General features: G+C 56.9%; 1 protein-coding gene across 4 annotated transcripts in view; it reads right to left on the bottom strand.

Annotated features, from left to right (window-relative positions):
• ABCG1 (ATP binding cassette subfamily G member 1) overlaps window positions 1–17639 on the bottom strand; it is a 74768-nt gene that overhangs the window by 13207 nt on the left and 43922 nt on the right. For all 4 annotated transcript variants that reach the window (XM_019666018.1, XM_019666019.1, XM_019666016.1 and 1 more), the window contains exons 3-8: window positions 11084–11201; window positions 9844–9976; window positions 7326–7376; window positions 3108–3253; window positions 2703–2826; window positions 1836–1950 (exon numbers count right to left, since the gene is read on the bottom strand). In XM_019666018.1, coding sequence (XP_019521563.1) covers window positions 1836–1950; window positions 2703–2826; window positions 3108–3253; window positions 7326–7376; window positions 9844–9976; window positions 11084–11201 — 687 coding nt within the window. The remainder of the gene's footprint in view (window positions 1–1835; window positions 1951–2702; window positions 2827–3107; window positions 3254–7325; window positions 7377–9843; window positions 9977–11083; window positions 11202–17639) is intronic.

Here is a 17639-nt window from a genome sequence, read left to right as displayed (position 1 = left end):
CAGCCCCAATTCTGAGCTTCCCAGAGAGCGTCTCCTGCACTGACCCTGGCTTGCTCCCAGCGTCCCTCCTTGGGCACGGGCGTCGGGCCTCCTCCGCACTCCAGAACCCCTCCAGGTCCTGCTCTGCCCGCTTCTCTCCTGGTTCCACACTCCCAGGGCGACTGCTGCTCCTTTCTGTCCACCCGCCTGCTCGCTCCCAGTCCATCTTCCCGCTCGCGCCCCTCGTCCCTCCTGGCGAACCCTCCGGCCGCTCACCTCAGCAACATTCTAGCTCATGCCTGGAGTCCTGGGCTTTCATTTCAGGCTGCACGCCCCTCTGGCAAAGGCAGCCCTCTGCTCGCCCTGGGCCTGAACCCGGAGGTCAAGCCTCCCCGATCCCATCAGAGACCAGGATATGCTGGCCCCACCGGGACATCCTCACCACCGATGCCATATGAGCCCAGCACTACCTGCTCCGCTGGTCACTCACACCCCCACCCCTCTCCAAAGGGCCGTCCTCTCCTCACGCCATCTTCAGGTGGCATTCAGGAAACAGAAGCCAGACCCTAACCCTTCTGGGACCTCCCTGAAGTCCCATGCACCCTATTTCCCTCCTGTCTGCCCTGCCCGCTACGTTCTCACCTCTTTATGGGCTTTGGACCTCACCGCCCTTCCCCTGCACGGCAGCACCTGTCCATGCCACCCTTCTCTCTTGTGAAGGAACATGCAACTCTAAAGCTGCCCGCCCACTGCCTCCTCAGCGTGCTCGAGTCCTCCCTTTAAACGGAGCCCTCCGTCTCCCTCCCCTCCCCTCCCTCCAGATCAAAGCCCACTTCTTGTAAGAGAAGCAGTCCCAGGAACAGTGGCCCAGGGAACACAATTTGGGAGCTGATGTTGCAGCAAATATGGAATCCTGGGAGTGTGTGACCAGGTGTTTGAATGAAAACCAACTGAGTGAGAAGAGCTGATGACCAAGGGGGAGGATTGGGGTGGGTAGAATAGTGTCCCCTGAAAATTCATGTGCACCTGGAACCTCAGAACTTGACCTTATTTGGAAAAGGCTCTTTGCAGGTGTAACTGGATGAAAGTATCCTAGATGTAGGATGGGCCCCGAATCCAATGACTGGTGTCCTTATAAGAAGAGTAGAGGTCACAGGTAAAAGCCACAGAGGCAGAGGTTAGAGTGATGGGGCCACAAGCCAAGGGACACTAGAACCACCCGGAGCTGGAAGAGGCAGGCAGGCGCCTCCCCGAGCCCTCAGACGGAACCTGGCCCTGCCCACACCTTGACTTCCGGCCTCCAGAACGGCAAGGGGACGCATTTCTGTTGTTTAGGCCACGCAGTCTGTGGTGCTTCGTGAGCCACCCCGGGGAGGAAGGAGGCAACAGCATGGACGGGACCCCATATACAGCGGCCGAAGGGAGAATGGGACTGGCTGGGGATGGACACACCTGGTGGCCCAGGAAATGTGAAGCTTGAGAGAAAGAGACGGCAAGTGGGACCCAAGGTCCCCCGTCTGGAGAGCGGGCTGAGGGAGCAGCAGATCATTTTTTGAAAAGGCGATTTCTCTTTAGAGACAACTTCCCTTCCACTGGGGCCTAACACAGCACAACGTTAGGGGGCGTTGTTCCTATAAACAGCTCCCCTGTTACAGTGCCCGGACGTTTTTATCTGGAGGAAAGAAAATCTTTCTTTTCTGACCTTAAAACTTCCACCACAGGAGGGCACTTGAACCATTTGTGGATAACCAAGTAATTCCTGACTTCGGGGTTCAGGCAAAAGTGGAAACCCACCAAGAATGGAAAAAAAAAGACAACCCTTGCTTTTCCTTCTGGCTGGTAAAGGCTCTACTTACCAAAATCGGCTGGGTTGTGGTAGGTTGGGCAGTTCAGACCTAAATCCCTCAAATATGGTACAAGATTGGAGACTTTTCCCCGGTACACACATTGTCCTTGGCTAAGGACATAAAGCTGGAAAAAAGCAAGGAGAGAGCAAACATCCAGCCCACCTGCCTCCGTGAAGCAACAGGCTCTTGACCCACCCATCCTTCCACCCACCTATCCTTCCACCCATTAATCCACCAATCACTCAATCCATCCAACCATTTCTCCTCTACTCCTCTCTCTCTCTCTCTCTCTCTCTCTCTCTCTCTCTCTCTCTCTCTCTCCATTACCTCATAAGGATTTTTAAAGTTCAAAGAGAAATCCATGATAAGTCAGGAAGACTAAAGATATCATATGGTCAGGAATAATTTTATTATATTTCTTTTTTTTTTCCCCCACACTAACCACCTATTAAGGAAAATTTTGGAGCCATACATGTTTCAGCCCTTGGGGTTTGTTGGTTTGTTGGTTTGTTTTTCTGCTCATAATATTAAAACCTAAAATTTATAAACCATATTATACAAATAAAGTAACCTGCCATTTAATTCAGTAAAACTGGCGTTCCCTCATTGTAACAGGAGGAAACGAAGCCTCAGCAATGTCAGGGGCTCACACATGACCCTGTGGCCACATGTCGGCCCCAGAGAGGGGACACTGGCAGCTTTTCCTACCCCCTCCTGCCCCCGCCCACCCTGCCACCTGAGCGGCTTATGGCGCCAAAGTCTTATGAAACGTAACACTGAAGGCCTCCCAGCAATGAAGACACCCCCATGAGCTAACAGGATGCCGAGTCCCCGGGAGGCAGCTTCCCCCGGGCGGACCCCCCAGGGCCTGTGTACCTGGTCGAACAGCTCGAAGAGCTTGGCGCTGGGCTGGTGGATGGTGCAGATGATGGACCGTCCGCCTTGGGCCAGGCCTTTCATCAGGGAGACCACCTGGAAGCAGGAGGCGCTGTCCAGGCCGCTGCAAGTCAAGGGGCACCATGAGACGCCTGTGGGACCCCTACACCATGCCCGCGTTCAAAGCGACTGGGTAGGTCTGTGTGCGGGCCTGAGCCCATGGGGGTCTCCCAGACTCAGACGGGAGAGGGGGCAAGTCAGGCCTCTGCTCTGTGACCCCGGAACAGAAGGAGAAAGAGACAGGGCGGGCAGGGCACGCGCCTCCCCCTCCTGGGGCTACAGTGGGGGCCGGGTAAAACTGCTGGCAGGGGGCACGGGGCTCGCCCCTCGGCTGCTCCCGAATACCTGGTGGGCTCGTCAAAGAACATGACCGGAGGGTTGTTCACCAGCTCCAGCGCGATGGCCAGGCGCTTGCGCTGGCCGCCCGAGAGGCTTCCGGTCCGTGTGTTGGCGCAAGCCAGCAAGCCCAGAGCCGTCAGGATCTCCTTGACCTGGGGAGAGTGGCAAAGCCAGGCTGTCAGGGACCTCCCGCCACACCTTGCCACTGACAGGGCTCACCTGAAAACCTGTCACCTCCCCAACCCAGCTCCCAGACACACAGAGACGGATGTACAAGTCAGCGCCACCCCAGGCCGCCTGTTTTCAAGTCCAAGGTCCTGATTTGGGCTCTGGAGGCTGAGAAGCACGCGGGACCTCCTGGGGGGACTCCTGGTCCTGCTTCAGCTGGTGACCTTCGCTTAGAATCCTCACTCAGGGCCCAGGTCAGGGAAGGTGTTCAATAAGCGTTTGAAGAATGGGTGGGGCGGTGGACCCAGAGACGAACGGATGATACAGGTTTCTGACCAGCACAAAGGGACAGCCACCGTGACCGTTAAATGAGACAATGAATCAAAGTGCTTGGCACATGGAAGCATTTAAATGACGGCAGCTGTTAATGAGACTATTACTAGTGACGCAGCTCCTGTAGACACATAACCACACAGGCCAGGCCTCTCGGAAAGAAGGAACGGGGCCCCTTTGCCGCTTGTCAATAGGAAAACAAGGTCTCTGAAGGGGCAGCGCGGCGATGAAAGTGCTGAAGCAGCCAGTCCCTTCCACAGCGGCTCGCCGATGCCCGGCTGGGATGCAGACTGGCCGCTGAGGTCTGAACAGCCCACTGTGCGCTGAGCCCCCCCTATCTGCTCCTGATCGTCGATTGTATTGACGCCGGGGACAGGTCAGCAGACTTCAGGGCAGACTGTGGCGCCAGCTTCAGCTGAAGCGTTAAGGGTCCAGCCCAGCGTCTTCTCAGCCGTCAGCCTCGCTGCCTCCACGCCAGGCTCGCCTCCCGGGACTCTGGCCAGAATTCACCTGGCCATCAACCTGGTCCCTGGTGGCCCCTGGGCCAGTATGGGTGGACCCAGCCCAGCGGCTTCTCTGGGCAGATGAGGTCACCCACAAGGAGAAAGAACTCACAAGAAGGAAACTTTCCATTCTGGCTCTTGAATTACTAAAGCATGGTCAGGAAAAAAATGCGGCTTTGGTGACAGGAAGAGCCAGGAACTGCTGGCTCCATGGGCCAGCAAGCTGGTGGTCCGACAGGCCTGCGTGTGAATCCCACTCGGCCTCTCCCTTCCCGATCCCTAAACCCCGCCCCACTGCCTCTTCTAGAAAGGCGGTGTCTTTGAGGGACACCAACCCAGGAACAAGGTCAGTGAGGTCACCCAGCAAGGCCACCGAGGTGCGGTAGGTGAGGAGGGCGCTTCCTGGCAGACTTCCTCTCCTGTGCAGATGGGTATCTGTTGGCTTTCCCAGAACAATGAGGCTGGCGAGGCCTTCTGGAACCGCAGGCCAAAGTGACAGGATGCAGAGTCACGTTGGTCATGCCAGGCCTGCTTGGGGGCCACCCACAAACATGGCACGGGCCCTTTGCCTGTCTGCCTCTTGTGGCCTCGCGTCCGCTCGCCCCACCGGCCCTCAGCTCCCACAGAGAGGACGCTGGAAGTGGACAGAGGCCAAAGGGCAGTGTCTTCCCTTTTCCTGCCCCGTCAAGCCGGGGCGTTGTCTCCAGCGTTGTCTCAAGAGTGACGCTCTGCAGGCTGGTTTTGTTAGAAAACTCTTCAGAGAGAACAATGTCTGGCCCTGGAGATGTTGCTCCGGAGGAAGCCCCCTCGCTGGGGGCTCTGGGGAAGAGGCTGCTTTTCTGGGAAACAAAGAAGGCCTGACAGCACATTCCTCTCGGCCAGGACATTCCATTCTATTGTGTTGCCAGGCAGGGAGTTACAGGGAAATGAGTCAAGGCATGCGATGGGCTGTCTCACCCTTGAAATAATCACGCAATCCTGCTGATGGGTTCTTGGGGGAGGTGGGACCCACACATGGCTGAGGGCCGGGAGGATGGGTGGGCCGGCCCAGGCTGGGGGCTTCCCACGAGAGTGTGTGCAGGACCGAAGAACACCTGTCAGCCCTGCAGGGGTGGCTCGCTGCCTTCTACGATCTGGCAGCCGTCGGATCTGAAGAGAGGCTCAAGGCTCTCATCCCCTCGGATGATTCAGCCATACACTCCAGGGAGGACCCTGACTGGAGGTAAACCCAGCTGAGAACAGCACGAGGCTGGTCTGTGTCTCACAGGCCAGGCATGTGGAGGACAAGCCCTCACAGGAGACACCTCCAATCCCTATCAAGAAGGCCATCTCGTGCCTGTCACTTCTGCTTGCAGGCAGGGCAGGTTACCATGGCCCTCCATCGAGACCCTGACCAGCTATCCTGCGTGGGCTGGGAGCTGCCCCTGAAGGGCGTGATGTAACAGACACGGTGCAGGAGACAAAGGCGGTTGCTGGCTGTGCTCCAGCTGAGAGGCGCACACTTGTCCTCCCAGCCCTTCAGCAGAGCTGTGTTCCCATCCCCTCCTCCCTGGCAAGGCTGGGCCGTACAGGCCACGTTGCCGGGAAATCCTGAGCGGCCCTCACTCATGGATCACGCCTGTTCTGTGCAGATCAGAGACAGTGAAGATATAATCAAATTCAGCGTCACGGTGCTCTGAAGGCAGGTGGGGCTGGCCTTCCACGGTTGTTACAGAGGGAGGAAGGCGAGAGTGCCGGAGGCAGGGGCCTGAGGTTATTCAGTGTTCTTGGGAGGCCAGGGCTGACGGGGGTCTCCTGGTGGGCTTGGTCCCCCTTCACTCCAGGGCCCTCTCCGTGTGAGCAAGCCCCTCCGACCTCCCTCGTCCACTCACGCCCTGCACTGCACGATTCCTGAGTGTAAACAGAAACGGGTTGCCCTCTTCTCCCTCCCGCTGTGTCTGCGTCCCCACAGTGAGTCTAAGGTGCCTGTTCTGAAAAGAGTAGAGGTCCTAGGGACCCTCTGCTGTCAGCCTACGCCGCCAAGTCACACAGCCCAGCCCTCCCCCTTCAGAAAGGGACAGAAACACGCGTGCTTCGCACTGCTCTGCTTTTGGGTTCCATTTTATCCATTTCGGTCTCAGGACAGAAGAGCTCCACGTGAACCGGCGGCAACACGGTCGCGGCCACACGATCCGCTCGTCGCAGAAACCAGGCTCTCCCGCCTACGTTGTGTTGTTAACCCTCCCCTCCCCCAGTTCACGAGCGGACCTAAAGAGTTGTGGGGTGTGCGCTGGGGCGAGGTGCAGAGGAGCCCAAAGAAGCCAGCATTTCTTTTCATGCCAAGGTGTTTACGTTTATGTAACAGTGACTAACGTGGGACAGGAGAGGGAGCAAACGTAAGTAGGATCGCTAGTGATATTTCCTTAGCACGTTTAACTGGATTCTGTCAGTCATTCCATTTTTCATCAAAACAGGGAGGGCCGCCTCGCCCCATTGGCGCTAACCCCGCAGACCCTGCCCATCCCGCTGCGGGGCTGTGGCCCTCCACGGGCCTTAGGAAACAAGGTAGTAGTACATGAGTGCAGCGTCACCAAATTCTATTCTCGCGTGAACATCTCACGAGCACTCGTGGTGGAGGGCAGGGAAGCTGGGTTTCTGTCAGTGTGTAAATATGGGCCCGTCCTCCCTGCGCTGAGCAGGGTTCTCTGTGCTCCCTGCTCCCTGGGATTTCAGGGAAGCAAAAAAAGTGATGACAGGGAGCAGGAGGCCTCAGTCACCCTAGAAACATGTTTATTTTACCCCTTCAAAAACCTGGTTAATAACACATGAGAACCAAATCTCTCCTTGCAAGTGTGTGGGTGGAGGCTGGTTATTTTTAAATGAGTGACTAACCCTCTTCCTTGTCAGAGTTTTATAGAAAACAATTGTGCGTGTAGCGTATTAAACACTAAAAACGGGCAGCGCTGGGGCCGACCCGAAGCTGCCAGGCCGGTGCCTGCTGCATCCTTGCTGCACTAGCGTGGCAGCACCTAGACGTGAACATCAGGCCCGTGCTCTTGCTGCAAAGTGGTCACTCCTGGGCCTGGCTGCCAGGCTGCGGCGCACACAGATGTCACTGTCACACACAGAGAAGGCTAGGGGCAAACCAACAAAGCCAGCACCCCCAAAGTCCCTCCTACGTGTCTGTCAAATGGTGTCATGGACCTTCTGGACACCCTGTGGCCCCAAAGCTCACACTTACCATCTCCCTTCTGCCTTCATCCTTCTCCTGGAGCTTTAGGTGTGCGGATACCTGCAGGGGACAAGGACAACGGTGTGCAGTTAGAACGCTGTTCTGGCCACTGGCAGGGCAAACCTCACACACCGCACAGCCGGCCACGAGCCCCAGCGGCCAGAGCAACACCCTCAGAGGTCTTGGCCTCCCACTGCCCTTGGCCCAGGGAAAGCGGGGCCTAGGGGTGCAGTGCGTGTCCAGGACTCTTCCTGTTCTCTCAGTGGAATTCGCTGCTGTGCCCACGAGAGGAATAAGATGCGGGCGACCGAGAGAGAAGGAAACCCAGGCACCAGGGGCTTGAAGACCAGCAGTGTGTCTTCAGGAACTTCACAAGCCACCTGTTTAACCAGCGCTAGCTTAAAACTATGCAGTACTCATCACGGTGTGCTTGAGCCTCTACACCACAGGAATTGGCCAGCGCTGCCCATCAGGATTCCGGGCTTGTGGTTGTTTTGGTGGAGATCCTGTTTGCCAGCACACCCTCGGGCCCCTGACCCTGCTTGGTAAGACCCTGCGCAGCCACCGTCATGCCCAGGGTCTGCCTGGGTTCTGCTCTGCAGACTTCTGTGGCTGTGGGAGACGAGGAGCCTCCGTGTCCTCATGGGCACGTTGGTGAGGTTAGAACCTCCCCCCAGGGAGCTGGTGACGTTGCCGTGAGAATCAGCGAGAGACTGAGGTGCAGGTGAGAGTCAGGAAGAGGCCGCGGTCCCAGTCAGACAGGGCCAGGCCTGGGTCGGCTCAGCCAGGCCAGCTGCTTGCCCTGTGACACCACGTGTCACTTCTCGGTGGGCCTGCTGGTCATAAGGGTCAGAAGCAGCACGTGAAAATGTGCTACCTGCAGCGGGTAGCCAATGTCACCCCTGCGTGTGTGACAAGACCTGGAAGGGTGAAAGGTACCACAGCCTCAAGGTCAAATGATTCTTCAAAGGCACTGTGAAATTCTCAAAATCAAAGTCTCGTTTAATAGACTTCTGAAAACAAATGGATTTCACAGCAGAGCCTGGTGACAGGTTAGGGGGAGGAGGGAGGTGACAACAGAAGTCACCAATCTTGTCTGCAAAAGAAAGCAGAGATCGAGCCAGAAATCAAAGGGATTTTTCTGAAACAAGTAACCAAGTGCTTAATTTAGTAACTCACAAAGGAGCTAAGCTCTGCTCACCGGAGATGAGAACTAGCATTCGAGGAGTCAGTGGGGTGTTGACTAAGCTTACTGCTCTGTTTGTGAGCTCCTCTAAGTGCCCTGTGCCCCCAGCAAGAGGCCCGTTTGGAGGCTGGGTAAACAATCAGGGCACTGCCTTCTCCAGAGGCCAGCCTGGAGGAGAGGGCTCCCCTGACTCATGGGACACTCGGTACCAGGGACGATGACAGAACAGCCCCGCCGGGGCCTCTCTTTTCGCTTCTCCACAAAGCAGGTGAGGGAGCAGATCATGTATCTGACACCCTACTCTGCTTCCATTTGCTAAGATTCCCTGGGAATTTCCCTTGGGACAAAAGGCTGGGCAGTTGCCACCCAGATGCCACAGGGAGGAAGCTTTGTCTAGTCCCAGGCGGGAGTGCTGGGCAAGACCTCTCCAGGCTGGAGAACCAAGGCGGCCACCCAGCCACTGACCAGGGTGCGAGGCCGAGAAGGTCCAGTCACGTGCCAGGAGTGGCCGGGAGGCCTGTCTCTTGCAGGGGACAAGGAGAAAGCACGGAGCAGTCCCACCACAAACCATGCCGTGCTGAGCAACAGGGCAGTCAGAGGCCCTCTCACCTCCTCTCCATGGGAGGCTTTCTAGCAGTTCCCACTGCCCACGACTGGGTCAGTGTGGGCTGGGCCTTTTCAAAAACTGGCCCAGGAAGTCCAGGTCACAGCGCTTGGCTGTTCAAAGAGCACGGTGATCAGGCCGCTCCGGTCCCCACTGTACAGGACGCCCTGGGCAACGTGCTTGACTCGGAGGCTGCCTTTCTCACGTGCTTTCGAGGGTTACGTGTTTGATGACTGTGTTGGGCTATGTGAGTGCAGGGCCCGGGACCCAGTAGTTGAGTGGCAAACACTGCTTTCATTCCCCCTCCCGGCAAGCAGGCCAGTCAGAGGCAGACGAGATCCTCGGGGCCCTAACCTTGTCACCAGGTTGACTGGAATTTGGGCCCAAAGCCACAAATGACTAGAGGATGGCTGATGGGAAGGACAGACCCTGGGCCCGTGCAGGGGAGGACTGTGGTCACCCTGGAAGTGGTCACTGACATCAGTCGGGCCAGTAACCTTCTCGGAAACTTGACCTTGATTTTGCCATCCAGGGTCTACGAGAACCTAGGGTCTTGGGGTTTGCTTTCCACGAAGCTGTCCAAACAGCATGCCTGGTGTCAGAACTCTAATGGAGTAGGGGTGCTGACAGATGCAGGCAGCCCAGCAGAGCCCCCTACGATGCTGGGTGCTGGGCACTGGGCGCTGCTCCCTCTGCTGGAGGAGAGGGGCGGGGGGCACAGTGGGCGGGGTGCTCACCATCATGGCCTCCTGCACGGTGAGGTGGGGCAGCAGCATGTCGTCCTGCATGATGTAACAGGACACCTTCCGGAAGCAGCGCAGGTCGCGGGGCACGCCGTTGATGAGGACGGAGCCCTTCATGCCCGTCTCCCTGCTCGGCCAGGAGAGGACACGTCAGCCCAGCCCCCGCTCTCCCCCCTCCTCCAGGCCCAGGGAGGGGTGAGAGAGCAGCAGCCTCCCTGCCAGACCTTTTGCCATAGAGACACCGAGGGGCAGGAAGAGGTGACCAGGGGCAGCCGCAGCCCTCGCAGGAGGAAGCGCGCAGAGAAAATGCCCAGCATGGACAGGGGAAGGTGGGGGGGCCTCTTTGGGATGGCATGTCTGTAACAAGTGCCCCTAAACACACCGACAAAGACATGCATAGATGGTCCTACTCGCAGCCAGGAGGTCAGATTACATCCCTGGCTTTTCGGGGGTGGGGGGGGGTTCTAAGATTGGCTTCTGAGTGACCCTGTGTGTAGTCGAGGCTACACCAACTGCGCCAAAGGCCAAGATTCTGCAGTCTGGGGTGTGGCCGCATCATCAGAACCAGTTCCCAAGGGCCCGGCTCGGATGCTGACCGGGAGGGAGCACAGCGAGGACGCTGGGCTCATGTGGCTCAGAGAGCAGGGCCTGGGCCCGGGACCCATTCGGCCAAGCACATGGTCCTTCTCTGTGACCACAGGGGGCAGGTAGGGGCATGCCCTGTGTGCTGTGGAAACGGAAGAGGCCCGGCCCCGCCAGCCACACTCCCTCCCTCCCTCAGCCCCAGGCCCACGTGCCTCCCTACTGGCCTCTGCTCTTCTGGGGCCTCAGCTCAGCCCCCGGAGGGGAGGCGCTGGGAGCCACCGCCATCCCACCCCGTGACCTCCCTCCCCTGAGCTCGGAGCGGGGTCTCCGCCGTCATGTGGCGGCGAGCAGGTGCTGCCTTTTGACTTTCCAATGTCATTCTCGTCAGATTGCAGGGCCCCTAATCCTTCACTGCAGCCTGCACAGAACCTTAAGAAGTGACAGGACGGACTGAAGTGGCTTCACTGTTTGTGTTGCTGCCACATGCAACATATGGCTGATGGCGGGGTGAGGGACAGTGGGGTGAGGGACGGCGGGGTGAGGGACAGTGGGGTGAGGGACAGCGGGGTGAGGGACGGCGGGGTGAGGGACGGGCAGGGTGAGGGACGGCGGGGTGAGGGCCTCGCTGTCCTGGGCAGGGCGTGCTCACCTGTATCCAGCCAGAATGTTCATGAGCGTGGACTTTCCGGCCCCGGAAGGGCCCATGATGGCCACCAGCTCCCCACTGTTGAATTTCCCAGAAATCCCTTTCAGAAGGGTCTTGTACCCTGTAAGAAGCAGATCACATTCACCCTCCAGCTATCACAGGACTCACTGGCTTTACCCCGGTGCTGTCCAGGCAAACCGTACATTTGACCACAGAACCCGGGCCCAAGGCAAGATTTTTCACACCACAGTATAAAATGCTGGTTTCTGGACAAGAAAGTGGACCTTGTGTCTTTTTTATACCTCTGTGTGCTTCTTCAGTTGCATTTTATGGGTGATGTTCGTGACAATTACCAGTAGGTGTATAATGCTTTATTTAGGTTGGATATACAGCGCTTTCATATACATATATAGGGAACCAGGAGTCCACCAGTCTCCTTTCGGGATGAGCAGGCTGGTGTCCCGTGGCCCCAGGTGACTTGTCCAGGCCCCCAGAGCCGGTGGGAACGGATCCAAACCCCGGGCTACACCACTGGCCACACTGCTTCTGTCCCCGTGATGGTGGGCACATGCCTTTGTAAATTAAATGCTTAATTTAATATTTCATTTATGAATTTTTATTTATAATTAATAAGAATATAAATTATTCATATAGAATTTATTCATAAATCATTACCCTATAATCAGCTAGTTGGTATATTAACTAATTGATAATTAAACTTTATCATTTTGCAGCCACATCAAATGGCTTTGGAATTTCTGCCAAGTCTCCATCCAAGAGTTGTGCAAACGGACAAAAAAACTACACATCCCAAACACAGCCACATTAATTGTTTTTCAAGTAGGCTGTTCGAATGTGCTATAAAGAATAAAACAGAAGCAGCTGGGTTCGCGGATAAAGACTCCTGACTCAGAAACATTTCTCAGGTCCTGAGAAACATTCCCAGATGTCCCCTTAAATGATCAGAGCCATGCAAATGCAACATTCCAGCTCCCACACGATGTTTAGGGGGCCTGATAAGAAAGGGGCACCCCACCAGATCCCACTCTCCCCAGTCACTGGCTGCACGCTCCCTGCACCCTTAAACTCCTGTTTGTTTGAGCCCTGGCCAGGGTCTGGGGAGTTCCCGTCTTTCACAAATGAGACACCTGAACCCCCAACCTGTCACCAGTGCCACCTCGAGTTAGCTGTAGAGTCCCCAAGGCCTCGTTTAATCGGCACAGAGAAGCTGAAGCAGAGGCAGGAAACTTGTGGTCTGGCTCATTACGGAGAGTGACAGTCCCCAGTGACAGTCCCCTGGGGACGGCTGAGATAGACTTCCGGTGGGAAATGGGGGGGGGGCAGAGGGAGGGCAGAGAGAGGGAGGGTGTCTAGAAGAGCAGCTCAGAGCTGCAAATGTGAGCCAGACTGCCACCACTGGGGTGTGGATGATGACAGGTCGGCAAACACAGGTGCATGAGAGTTAAAGGAGAACCGTGTGGGGGAGTCGGGGGGGGGGCCTCCAAGGACTGCGTCTGTCCCTGGGTGCTCAGACAGATGGAAGAGCTGGGGGACAGCAGAGACCCCTCCTCTGATAGGTCAAGCTCTCAGCACAGCAGGCTCTTAATCAGGATGGAGCTCTGTGGGGCCAGGGACTCTGGGACCTGCCAGAGGGGACCTGCATGACATCACCGAGGGAGCTCTAAATGCCAGACATCTGCTCATTACCAGCCTCTTGTGGGTTCAGGTCCAGAGCAGGGTTACTCCGGAGCAAACCCTCCTATAACCTGTTCCTGCTCAAAGTTCGGACTGATCTGCCGCTGGTCCCCCGTAAATCAGGAGCTGCCTGAGGGTGAAAACGCATTGCCAGGATGACCACTGGCCATTGGGAGGCCAAGTGCAGTCTGCACAGGGGTCATGACAGCCTGAGGGCAGCCTTGCTCCTGGGGTTCTGAGAGGCCCTTGCCTCCAGGCAGAGCCATGGGCACTGCTCTCACTCTGACGTGTAGGGCTGGCCCCTGGGGTGGAGGGCCACACTGGGTTGCAGATAATAATACCGGCTGCAGAAGCTCACACGGGCTGTGATGCCCACGACCAGGACGCCAGGAACAGACACGCGCGTGGGAGCTGTGGGAGCATCCAGCCTTTTCATGGGAAAAGGCGGGTGGGGAGGGTACAGACCACGGTCCCCTTCCGCAGGGCCCAGGCTGGAACTGTGGGTCTGACCATGAGCCCCGGTGCTAAACCGACACTCCACTGAGTCGAGTGAGTTACGCTGCCTCACAAGGCTGACAACTCACACCTCAGGGAGGGTGCTGGCTCCCAGGGTAACGTGTTAGGACAAAGAGTGCCTGTGACACGCTGCAGGGCTGCTCGGGAAGGGTCCTCACCTGTGGGACCCATGTAGGGTTTGGCAGCAGAGACAGTACAAGATCTAACTCGGGGCTCCTCTAACATTAGAAACCCGTTTTTCTTCAAAAATGAGAAACATGTGTTTGGGATTGAAAACTCTCGACAGTGACACTGGAAACAGAAGTCAAGGAGGCACTGATCTGTCCTACTGGTGGGCCCAGAGCCTGGGATGAGCGGGACACAGACGTAGGCTCCCAGCACCAGGCAGAGGGACTGCAACACCAGTTTCCAGCACATGCACGTCCCTATATTTATGTAACGAAGCCGCCCTTTGCTACACAGCCTGTGCATGTCCCCTTATAGAAACGTGAAATGCAGATGGACCCGTCCCAGCACCAACCCTGCCCCTCCCTGCCCTACTTTCCTGCCTACGAGCCCTGCTCGTGGCATAACGGGAAAACTACCCCACAGGAAGGGCCACGGATGTCCACCAACCCCCACAAGGGGCAGGAGCTCCATCCTTAAAACAGCCAGACCAGAAGCCGTAGCAGAACCCAGACCCAAACCAGAGAGGAGAGATGGAGAGATGGAGAGAAACGAGACAGAGAGACAGAGAGGAAGTGCCCTGTGCCCCTCCATCACAGTGAAGGCAGCTCTGCTCAGACTGCGTCCCGGCGGAGAGCTCGGCTAGCATCCTCTGACACGGGGCGGGCACGTTCTGCAGTGAGAAGGTGGGGGCCAAAGGCGGCAGCGCTGCGCCCGCCCTGGCAGCAGGAGCACCGGGGCAAATGGGCAGACGGGCAGGAGAAAGGCCCTGTGGCAGGAGCAGGCGGAGACGAGGTTCTCAGCCACAGAACCAGCACCGCGTCCATGTGTCTCACAGAGCCTGACGCTTCACACTTGGGGACTCGGTGGCATCTTCACGGGAAAGAGGACAAATGTGAAACAAAGGTGATGTTTGGTTCTGGCTGAAAGACTATTCAAGCCAGGGCAGCTGAAGAGGAAAATGCTGTCACAGCAGGACCGCACCTTCCTTCTCAGACCTTCGGGCCATGGGTGCTGCCCGGCCCAGCGTGCCCTCAGCATCTGGTGAACACCGGCATCAATGAAGGGAGGTTTACCAACCAGGTGGACAAAGGTGTTCGTGAACACTTGGCGTTAGGTGTAGACTGCTGCTCGGCATGTGGCGGTCACTTAAAAACTTTATGGAATTAGTGGGCAGAAGGTGAGCTCTTTGCACAAGTGAATTCAGAGTGACAGCCACCATCATGGGCCCCACCATTTGGCCCGTGCCTCTCTCCAAGCCACTGCCCCCAGTAGGACCCCTCTGGGCAGCAGGAAATCCCCAGGAGCCCCAGAGGTCAAGCTGCTCAGGGAGTTCCTGAGGTTAACCCACAGGGTCAAGTACTGCTGTGCAACGTGCTTTAGAGGGGCCACTGGCGTCCCTTGGATGGCACAAAGGTCACATAAACCCTTATGTAATCACAATCAAAACGTGCATATTTATTTCAGAGTAATGACTTTTTGATGCAAACTTTACTGAAGTTTAGCATACACAGAGGAAGAGCCCAAACCATCTGTGAGTGCACTGCTTGACACCCCCCCACCCCCGACCCAGACTGAACCACGGGGGACCCAGCCCCCAGCTCAGACAGAGACCGGCATAGCGAGCCCCGGGAAGCCCCTGTGGTCTAATTGCTTTTGAATCTTAAGTAGATTATTGACAGGGGAATATATTGTTTTCCCAAAGGGAAAATAAAATATTTTCCTCCCTTGGAAATGAAGCCAATACTCCTTTACCCGTGGAATTTTCCTTAGATGGGAAATTACGCCCCAATAACCTTGTGAGCGTCTGTTGCTGCCCTGTGACCCCTGCCCTGGGATGAGCCGATTCTGAGCCAGAATGTATGTCAGGAAACCATGGAGAAACGGAATGACCGACCATTTACACGTCCCATGTGAGCTAGTAAAGCTTTAAAGAGAAACGGTGTCTGTCAGCACCTTCAAGGTTCTGGGGACACACAGCAGTGCAGGTTCAGCTGGGCAGGGACACAGATGTTCTCATTTGTAGAAATGTGCCCTTGAAGGAGAGCCCGGGGCTAGGACCCAGCCCTCCGGCCAGCAGCAGCTCTGGGTGCGCGCTTGCGACAGGGAAGCAGGGCGTCTTCACTCACATCCCTCCCTTTGTGCCTCACAGCAAGCTGGGCGCCGGGTTCTTCTCCTTATTTTGCAGACGACAAACAAGAGCTCAGAGAGGGTGAACAACCTGCCCAAGGCTGCACAGTAGCTCAGCAAGGAACCAACACACCAACGGCTTCTGCCCAACTTCAGAGGTGGCCCTGACACCCGGCCACGAGCCTCTGCCAGCCCCCGGCAGCACAGCTGAGGGGTCCGGGCACGAGCTCCTCCCACCTCTCTCCTCTCATTGAATTGGGTGTGCATTTCGTCTGCTGCTGCATGAAATGTTTAACAGAGGACGGGGAGAAATGACACGCCTTCCCTTCCCCCAACATGAAATCCGCTCAGCCTCCGAAGGCCAAGGCCGCCCCCGGGGTGCAGGTGGGGCATCTCCCAGTGTGGTGTGTCAAGGTGCTCTGAAAGCTGAGGCCCAAATGCCCAGGTGCATCCAAAGAACTCAACTCACATGATTGTCCCTCATCCTTCAGTTTCCTTTTCTTCCCATGAAGCGTTTCCAAGTCAAAAAAAAAAAATCTTGCCACAGTGTGGCCAGGTCCTCTCATGAAAGCGTGACTGAAGCCCCACACACCTGTGAAGGAGCCCTCGGTGGGCACGCGAGGAAATGCACATCTTCCCACCCCAATGGCTGCGCCCACAGCTCCTTGTTATAAACCATCCCTGTGCCCTGCCACGCCGGCCCAACCACAGAGGTTGGAGCAGATGTGTTTCGGGGCGGCTGGATGGCACATTGGGGCTCTTGGGGACCATTAGGCCCCAACCCTGGTGACCTGCACAAAATAATAAGCAGCTTGTCCCTCAAACTCCAGTGAGTTTCATTTAAAGAGCTGCTGTTTGCAAGGGGCAGCAGTTTCTAGAGGGACCCCAGGGTCAGTCAGTCGCTGGGTTGTTTTTTCTGAGCTGCACCCGACAGAAGGCTGTGGTCTCAACGTGCGGACTGGGCCGGGGCAGGTGGAGTGGGTGACCCCCGAGAAGTGGGCTGGTTCTGTGCTTGTCCAAATGTCACAGGCACGCTGATGGCTCAGTGCTCTGACCCCTCCCGGGGGAGGTATGCTGCTAAAATCGTTGCCGATAAGCAAGTCATTGGAGCTCCGCAGGCACAGGCCACAGAGGGGTCATGACCTGGCTTCGGTCTCTCACCCGACAGCTCCCAGGTGGTACTGGGCCACACCCAGTACCCCTCCTCTAGGCCTCCTGGCAAACAAGTGAGTCTCGTCACAGGTGACACGTCCCCATTGTGCAGAGAAAGACCCCGTCTTCAATAGGGAGATGGTCAGGGAGCTGCCCAAATTCCCCCCCTCCTCGCCCTGGGCCCCACCATGTTACCCTCTCAGCCTCCCTGGGGGTCCCTGCATCCGTCAGGCAGGGGGCTTGAGATGGAGTTTCACATCCTGCCTGTCCATGTCCTCATCGGGACCCCTCCTCTCACGCAGGGACATTAAACAAAGATCACACGACCCCCACCAGCCCCACTCCCGTCACTCCGCACCCAGGACGTCAGTTTTCCAGCTACTAACCAGATCGCTGTCATTATGCCTACCCACCAGGGACACCCAGAGCTCCCCTGCAAATGGTGACGTGGACTCAGCTGCAGCTACAAGAAGCCCATACGCTGCTGTGCGGGCTGTGGGTGCCCTGCTCCCGCTGGAAGCAGCGGTCAGGTATCGGTGCTGGAGGGGAGCGGGCAGGAGGACACAGTGGCCAGGAGCCGGCAGCCCACAGACAACAGAGGGAGGGGCGCCTTTCTGGGTGTTTTTCCTGTTTCTTGGAAGTCTGTTTAATTTTTTCTTTCTGCTGATGGGTATTTTCCTTCATCAGCATCTTGGCTGCCTGGCAGAAGCGGGGGTGGGGGTGAGCAGAGGAACCAGGAAAGCCACCCTGCTCCCTGCAGCCACCTCTAATGTCACCAGGTTTTTTTAGGGGGGGAGGCGTTGCTGGTGAGTTCACACCCTCTGGCCACCCTCCGTTTTCAGTTGCCCAGAATGCCTCTCGTGTGCATCCACGCTTCCCAGCCCTCCTTGCAAATAGCATG

This window comes from Hipposideros armiger, unplaced genomic scaffold (assembly GCF_001890085.2).
Source record: "Hipposideros armiger isolate ML-2016 unplaced genomic scaffold, ASM189008v1 scaffold_458, whole genome shotgun sequence".
Taxonomy (NCBI): Eukaryota; Metazoa; Chordata; class Mammalia; order Chiroptera; family Hipposideridae; genus Hipposideros; species Hipposideros armiger.
This window is presented reverse-complemented; position numbering and strand designations above follow the sequence as displayed.